At 40.5% G+C, this 9,370-nt stretch overlaps 1 protein-coding gene across 1 annotated transcript; it reads right to left on the reverse strand.

Annotated features, from left to right (window-relative positions):
* Positions 1-552: 552 nt before the first annotated feature.
* Positions 553-1,806, reverse strand: LOC131860260 (cytochrome P450 86B1-like). The gene has a single exon (XM_059214644.1). The coding sequence runs from the start codon at positions 1,804-1,806 to the stop codon at positions 553-555; it is 1,254 nt and encodes a 417-aa protein (XP_059070627.1).
* Positions 1,807-9,370: the final 7,564 nt, after the last annotated feature.

Raw genomic sequence — 9,370 nt, forward strand, 5'->3', positions numbered from 1 at the left:
GTGTACCAGTAAAAAGAAAAACTAAAGTAAAATCAAGTCATGTATTGACTAAACCCTTCTAAACTCAGTTTTTCTTATTTTTATTGATATAAACAACTTATTCTTTAGTTTTTAAAATGAAATACATATATTTTGTTATGACTTAATTTAGATTCTAGAGAAAAATACTTTATTTAAAAAGAGAAAAAACATCTATTTAATCTATATTTTAATTTAGACATATTAATGCTAGTAGTAAAGATTTCTGAATATATTAACGGGATATACACATTTATAAGCCTATTAGCCTAAAATAACAGAATGTCTCTCTCCAAATAAATGTGAAACGCCAGGCCAATGTACGCACCGCTACAGTTCAGTCGGTTCATTATAAAGATACTAACAAAAAAATATTCATGACTTTAAATCCTGCAATGCATACAGCAGAAATGAAGTAAAAGATTCAAGCATTTTCACTACATGTCAACAAAATAGAACGAAAGCAAATAGGAGAATGAGATGCATCAAGACAATGGATATCATGGTGAGGTGCAAAATGATTTGAGATCGCTGTCATACACGATCTCTATTCCTAGGGTGAATTGTGACAAGCAGACCATCTTTCATGGATAATACGATTGTAAACTTGGGAATCACGGGATGTTTATCGACCATCTTTATCTGATAGTGAATGAGAATAGAAGCGGCAGCCCACTTCATGTGCCAGTACGCAAACTCCCGTCCCGCGCACCGCCGAGGCCCAGCGTTGAATACTGCAAACTTGAAATCCGATTGCCTCACAAACCGCTCGTTCTGCAGCCATCTTTCCGGCCTGAACTCCAGGCAGTCCTCCCCCCACACGCTCTCAAGCCTGCCGCACGAGTAAATCGAATACCACACCTGGGCACCCTTCTCCGTCTGCGTACCGTCCGGCAAAACGTCGTCTTCAGCTGCCTCCGTGCCCTCCGCAACGATGGGCGGGTACAGTCGGAGGCTCTCCGAAAGTGCTGCGTGCAGATAATCCATCTGCTTCACTTCCTCAAACCCGAATGTCCACTCCTCTTTCTTTGCACTCTTGTGCAGAATGCCTTGGAGCTCTGCTAAAATCTTGGCTTCAACTTCCGGGTGTTGAGCCACCAACCAGAAGAAAAACGTCAGCGCGGCAGAAAGCGTATCCTTGCCCGCCATAATGAGACTAACCATCGACGAACGGATCATTTCCAGAGAATAATCCCGTCCGCTTTCTCGTTCAAGCCGGATGTAGGTCCAAAAGGCACCCAGGCATGGAGAATCATAGAGATCATAACCGGCGGCGGAGAGGCGGGCGAGCAAGCCGTCCACAAACTCATAAACGACCGTCCGGCCGGACATTAGCCGGGCCTCCGACCCAAGACGCAAGAACTTCATCATTTTCCAGCAAAAGCGAGGCAGAACGGCTCTCAACAGCAGCGCCTCTATCGCCCCATCAAACGCATCCAAGAAGGGAACCGTGGTTAAATCTAGATCGAGCGAAGCGGGGTCAATCCCAAACCCGACCATGCATGTATTGTCGAAAGCAAGGCGTCGGAACACATCCTGCAGATCGAGGGGAATATAGTTGGCAGCGGCGTGAGAGAGCAGGGGTATCAGCTTTTTGTGTACCGCTGCGGATAAGATCGTGACGGTCTTGTTACGGAAGGCCGGAGAGGCGAACGCCAAAGCGATGGACTTATTCGTTTGCTTGAAGGGCTCTCCGTCTTGAACAAGAACGGAATCGCCAAACAGGTTGGCAAACATCTCCTTAAATTTGTCCCCTTTGCCGAAATTATGGTACGCGGTTTTCACCATGTACTCTATGTAGAAATTCTATTGCAATCACTGATTATTAATCTCTTATCTCATAAAAATTATTTAACTGCTGAAAATAAATTTACAGCTGAATATCGAAAAATAACACAACTGCAACTTCACTTAAAATACGGAAAGAAATAAGCAACACAAGGACACAATATTTTTGGACAATCGTCCCTGGAAAAACCCCTAAGGGAAAACCAGTTCTACAGATGGAAAATATATTAATCTTCAGCAATATAAGAATTACAAAAGAATTCCTTGCCTCTTACTGGCAGAACTCCGACAAACTCCTAATATCTCCTGCTGATATCCTCCACTGCTATATCAACGCTATCACTGCGCCTCTTGCTAACACTGCAAGACTATTTGCTATCACTGCAAATTCTTCTCAAGACTTCTTATTTTCCAAATGACCCATGACCCCTTTTTATACTACTCTATTGGAAAACCAACGACCGAGATTAATTCAAACCAACGGCTGAGATTAAGACAACTCAATTAACCAATAACTAATTTTGGCTATGAGGTGTCACCTAAAAAGAGCCACTATTAAATAACAATTGTTATTATCCTAACAACACTTGTTTGACAAAAACAACCATTTTCTAATTCTAGGTCAGGACAAACAGCTGTCCAAAAGTACCCATAACTAATGCTGTTATTTCTGGGTAAGGACGAACAGCTGTCCAAGCTACCCATAATTAACACTCCCTTTTAGCAAGGAAGTTGTTCTGCACGACACCCATCTTATCTCTAAAGAAGATGAATTTTGCCTTCCCCAATGCCTTTGTTAGAATGTCTGCTACCTGCTCCTCTGTAGGTATGTACTATAGCTAAACAATCCCCCTCTGTACACAATCCCTGATGAAGTGATACCTGATGTCTATATGTTTCGATCTATCGTGAAACACTGGATTCTCAGTCAACTTGATGCAACTCTGATTGTCGCAGTGTATCACCGTAGTCTCAACCTTCTGACCAAACAAGGCTACTAGCAACTTCCGAAGCCATATAGCTTCACACGTCGCCATGCTGGCTGCTATGTATTCTTCTTCTAATGAACTCAAGGCCATAGATTTTTGCTTCCTGCTGAACCAAGAAACAACTCCTGATCCCAAGCTGAAACAACATCCTGAAGTACTCCTTTTGTCCGTTGTACTGCCTGCCCAATTTGCATCAGTATAGCCTATCAACTTGATACCTTCACCTCGAACATATCTGATCCCATACTCAACTGTACCATGAAGATAACGCAACACATGCTTAGCCACCGTCCAATGCACTCTCTTTGGCTCTACCATGAATTGACTAAGAGAGTTTACTGCAAAGGCTATATCTGGCCTGGTGTTGACCAAATACATGAGCAAACCAATCAGCTGCCTTTATAGGGTGGGATCAACATACTTTTCCTTGGATGCATCTACCTTCCTCCAATTAGTGATCATGGGTGTAGACATGGCTTTGCAATCTTCCATCTCGAATCTCTTCAAGATTTCAATGCAATATTTCCCTTGACCAAGGAAAATCTCTCCATCAGTCTGCCACACCTCCATGCCTAGAAAGTAGTGCATAAGTCCCAAATTCTTCATCTCAAACTCTTCTGCAAGGTCCCTCTTGCAATCCTCTATGAGCCCTAGCGCACCAGTAAGAAACAAGTCATCCACATATAGAACAAGAATGAGAACCTCACCCCCAACCACCAAGTAGTAGAGATTCGCATCAGCCTCACTCTTCACAAAGCCCATTTCCTGCAAGTATGTATCAATGCGCTCATACCACGCTCTGGGAGCCTGCTTGAGTCCGTATAAGGCTTTCTTTAATCTGCACACGTCGGTCTCTTTGCTGTGTGCTACAAAGCCTTCTGGTTGTTCTATGTATACCTCCTCCTTCAATTCTCCATTAAGGAATGTTGTCTTGACATCCATTTGATGGATCTGCCATCCCATCTGTGCTGCAAATGAGATTACAGCTCGTATAGAAGTATACCTGGCCACAGGAGCAAATGTCTCCTCATAGTCTATTCCCTCCTTCTGAGAGAACCCCTTGGCCACAAACCTCGCCTTATATTTCTCGATGCTACCATCTGCACCATGCTTTATCTTGAAGATCCAGCGCGATCCAACTATTGCTCTATCAGTTGGTCTAGGCACTACCTCCCATACATCATTTTGCATTATTGAGTTATATTCCTCAACCATAGCATCCCGCCATACCTGATGCTTTGCAGCTTCCTGATAGCTGGAAGGTTCACTATCTACCAACTGGCTGACTAATGCCACATAGTCATTGAACTTGGCTGGTTGTCTCCTCTGTCTTGTACTCTTCCTAGGAGCTCCCACAGACTCCTGAGTATCCCTTTGTATGTCTTGAACCTCATGGTTCCTACTGCCAACTGTAGAGGATGAAATATCAACCTCTATATCATCTAGATGCATATCCTGCTGCAACAGTTACTCCATACTCTGTGAATATTCACTACCTAAGTCTATGCTTGTACTAGTAACTGTACTTGAGCTTTGCTGTCCTTGACTTGGACTTGGAGCTTTCGTTGGCTGCTCACTCCAATCATCTGCTGGCAAATCTCTGGATCTTCTAAACGCCTTGTCCTCCATGAACTTGACATCACGTCTGACAATAATTCTTCTGGTCCCTGGAATGAACATCCTATATGCCTTTGAAGTTTCACTATACCCAACAAAGTACCCCTTCTCTGCAGTCTAATCTAACTTGGTACGTGTGTCTCCAGGAATAAGGCAATATGCCAAACTCCCAAATATCCTGAAGTGACCAACATCTGGCTTCTTCCCCGTGAAAGCCTCCTCTGGTGTCATTTTCCCTAGTACCTTGTGTGGAACCCTATTCTGAATGTAGACTGTTGTACTACATGCTTCTGCCCATAAGTAGCGAGGCATGTCCTGGTCATGTAGCATAGCCCTTGCTGCCTCCGAAATAGAATGGTTCTTCCTCTCAGCAACTCCATTCTGCTGTGGATTGTAAGGAACAGTCCACTCTCTCTTGATTCCTTCTCTGGTATAGAAATCCTGGAAGTCATTTCCTTTGTACTCGCCTCCATTGTCTGACCGAAGAACCTTTATCTTCCTTCCCATTGAGTTCTCCACAAGAGCCTTGAACTCTTGGAAGCGACTGAAAACCTCATCCTTGGTCTTCAAGAAGTATATCCAGGTCTTCCTAGAGAAATCATCAATAAAGGTAACATAATACTCATATCCTCTGAGAGACTTTGTCGACATTGGTCCACATACATCTGAATGTACTAGATCAAGAACACCCGTAGATCTGGTGTCACTCCTTGGAAAAGATGCTTTTGCAAACTTTCCCAACACACATCCCTTACATACATCATCATGCTTTGTGCTCACCTCTAGAACACCTGTCACCGTCTCACGAAGCAATCTAAGTGCTCCATGATGAATATGGCCCATCCTCCTATGCCATAGCTTTCCAAGATCTCTAGGGTTATTGCTGCTCATGAGTGCCTTAGGAGTATCAAACTATAACCTATAAAGGCGACCACTCCTAACTCCAATAGATACAGGTGATTTCCAATCTTTATGCTTAATCAAAACATGCATCCCTTTAAAGAGAACATTATACCCTTTATCTTGAAGGACAGATACAGAAACCAAATTCATACCTAAGCCTGGCACATGCAACACATCATGAAGAGGAATTACCTTTCCATTCTCCCTCTGAAGCTGAACAGTTCCTTTCCCAACTGAGTTGAGCTTGGACAAGTTCCCTATAGAAATCTGGATTCTGGTGTTCTCCTCCTTGTAGCTGGAGAAGTACTCTCAAACTCCTGTCATATGAAATGACGCCCCACTGTCTATATACCATACACTCTGTGAGGTTGAGCTAATCATACAGGCTATGAGTGCAAACTCATCCTCCAATCTACTAGAGAGCTCCTCTGCACTTGCTGAAGCTGCCACTTGGTTCTTTCCCTTCTTATCTTTCTTCCTTTGTGGGCAATCGCTGACATAGTGGCCAAACTCGTGACAACCAAAGCACTTGACCTTAGATAGGTCCTTCTTCTTCTTTTCAAATTGTGAATTTGCTCCTTTGCTAGATCCCTTCTTTGTTTTCCCTTTTCCCGCTAGGGCAACATTTTCTTGTTCTACCTCACTTTTCTAACTCTTGTTGTTGGCTCCATTGACAAGACTTAGTCTAAGCTCCTCTTGAGTGAAATCACTCCATAGTCGATCCCAGCTAGGTAAGGTGTCTCGTCCATTAATAACTTGAACAAAGACATCCCATTGCTTAGTAAACCCATTTAGGGCTATTCTTACTAGCTCGTCTTCATTTGGCTTATCTCCAACCGCTGCTAACTCGTCCTTGACAAGTCTAAGCCTGGTGAGGTAACTTGTAACATCTTCTCCCTTGTTCATCCGAGTATTCCTCAATTTTTTTCTGAGAATCAGCTTCCGGTTAGTGGTAGCATTCTAGTACAGATTCATAATGGCATCCCACATCTTCTTCGTTGTATCTAACTCTGCGATATGTGGAACAACATGGTCCTTGACACCATCAAGGATTATCCTCCTCGCCTTGGCATCATCTTTCTTGTATGCTGCAAGTTGTACTGGATCTGTAGGTACAGCTACAGTACTAGTAACATATTCCTTGATACCATTCTCTTCCAGCAATAAAGAAATTCTGGCTTTCCAGACACCAAAATTTGAGGCACCATCCAATCTGTCCTGATCTCTCAAACCTGTTGAGGCCATCTCAAAGAAATAAAGGAAAACAATAACTCGAAAGAGGTCAAACTCAAATTTCTTTCCTTTGCTTAGGGTAAACCTTTTCTACCCTCAACAAAGCTCTGATACCATGTAGAAATTCTATTGCAGTCACTGATTATTAATCTCCTATCTCATAAAAATGATTTAACTGCTGAAAATAAATTTACAGCTGAATATCGAAAAATAACACAACTGCAACTTCACTAAAAATACGGAAAGAAATAAGCAACACAAGGACACAATATTTTTGGACAATCGTCCCTGGAAAAACCCCTAAGGGAAAACCAGTTCTACAGATGGAAAATATATTAATCTTCAGCAATATAAGAATTACAAAAGAATTCCTTGCCTCTTACTGGCAGAACTCCGACAAACTCCTAATATCTCCTGCTGATATCCTCCACTGCTATATCAACGCTATCACTGCGCCTCTTGCTAACACTACAAGACTATTTGCTATCACTGCAAATTCTTCTCAAGACTTCTTATTTTCCAAATGACCCATGACCCCTTTTTATACTACTCTATTGGAAAACCAACGGCCGAGATTAATTCAAACCAACGGCTGAGATTAAGACAACTCAATTAACCAATAACTAATTTTGGCTATGAGGTGTCACCTAAAAAGAGCCACTATTAAATAACAATTGTTATTATCCTAACAACACTTGTTTGACAAAAACAACCATTTTCTAATTCTAGGTCAGGACAAACAGCTGTCCAAAACTACCCATAACTAATGCTGTTATTTCTGGGTAAGGACGAACATCTGTCCAAGCTACCCATAATTAACACTCTATATTTTCAAGGTTGGCTGTCAATATCTTAGCTTTCCAGGGGCCCGACAGCCTGAACGTTAAGCCATTTAGAACAAGGATATGAGTATACCAGTCGTAGAGGCGGCCCAAGTTTAGAATCATGGAGGGAAGGATACCCACAATAGGCCAAACTGGAGCTCCTTTAAAACTTCCTGGCATCTTCCATTGGGAAAGTAGAATGATGATTATTATTGCAGCGAAAGAGAGGGTAACCGGAGTCATGGCGTTGCCTATAACTTCGTTCAGCCTTCCCATTGTAATTGGAGACACTACGACCCGTCCAAAAATCTTCCCCATTGCCGCTAGTCCCGCTTCAATCTAATTCCAAGGCTAGATGATGAGAGATATTCTAAAGTATTCGTATTATAATTCATTTGGCTAAGAGGAAAAGATAAACCTGGACATATCAGAACACATTACTAAATGGAAGAATATCACATCAATAATTGGTCCAACTACCTAACGTTATTAATAAAGGTTGTTGGAATGTGTAATTTTTCTCACCAAATCATTAAATTGAAAAAAAACATCTAGAATGTTCTTAGATCCAATAAGAGATAAAGATGGATAGGGAAAAATATTAAATATTTGTTATTTTGAATATGTCAATTTAATATTTAGAATTGTTTCAAGATCTTTATATAAAGAGGAATTTTTTAAGCTTTAGGCATCAGGTGCTTGACTGATCATGTAAGGTGTTAAATGTTGCAGCATTCATAAAGATGTAATGATTGTAAACAATTAATGAAGATATAAAGTGTTCTTGTAATCAAAGTAATTTGATAAGAATTTATGTTTGATTTATTTATATGTTTTGCATATGTTGTTTGTATTTATAATTCATCTAACTCCAACAAAGTGGTAGTAAAGTAGGTTGTAAGAGATCTAAAGATCGTGGGTGTGAGAAGTAGTGCAAGTTGCAACTAAAGGCAAATGGCAACAATAGCCGCTGCAAGTCAAATAGGGATCGCTACAAATAGTTTTTTTAATGGATGTCAAATGTAAGTGACCGTAGCTGACAAAGTCACCAATTATTGTCACTCAAGGTAGACACTTAGACAAAGAGGGTCACTTATTAGTAATGTTGGCCGCTAAAGGAGAAGTGAAGCCTATAAAAGAAAGGTCAAGCCAAAAGGAGTCAAACCATAGAAGTTTTCAATTAGCCACTAAGGTCGCAAATCACAAGTTGAGGAGGAGATTACTTAACATCATAAAGTTAGTCTATAGTTCTCAAAGGAAACAACATTGGAAATCATAGCCACTTGGAAGAAAGGAAGTTGCAAAGTGAGGCCATTAATTCCAAAGAAATATTGTTGAGGGATCATAGGTATGCTAGTTGAAATGAAGTCATGGCCAAAATTTTCTTTTAAGAAAGTCATTGTAAACCACCCACATAATTGATGTTGCCATAAATTTAGATCAATTATTCTAAGAGAATTGTTGTGTTTTGAGAATTTGTTAAAAGGAATTGACAGTTTCACACATAATTCACAATTCTTTATTATTGCTTGTAGCAACCATAGACAAGGTCATACCATTTTGTCGAGTTGATGTTGTTGTTAAGGGAGAGAAATCATAGAAATTTGTGAAGAAAGTTGCATATCAATAACAAAACTACATATCATATATTAAAGATGTTGATTTAAAGGAAGTTGTTTATGAGATAGATCATTGTTTTAGAGGATTAAATCAGTTGTAGTTGATAAAGCAGATAGCTAAAATGAGAGAAGGAATAGTTGAAAGGGTTGAAACAACCATAATCTAAACAACCATTAGAAATAGGCCTGAAAAAAAAAACATAAAGTTGTAGGAAAAATAAAAGATCAATGATTGAGTGAGTAGGTTAATGCATTAGGATAGAGGTATAAGATAAATATATACTTATTATGTAACTAACTTATAGTTTTAACACATAAGCAACAACACACATGATTTATACAACACTTTGTTACTTTCATCCACCTTGTAAATATTATA

Source organism: Cryptomeria japonica, chromosome 11 (assembly GCF_030272615.1).
Source record: "Cryptomeria japonica chromosome 11, Sugi_1.0, whole genome shotgun sequence".
Classification (NCBI taxonomy): Eukaryota; Viridiplantae; Streptophyta; class Pinopsida; order Cupressales; family Cupressaceae; genus Cryptomeria; species Cryptomeria japonica.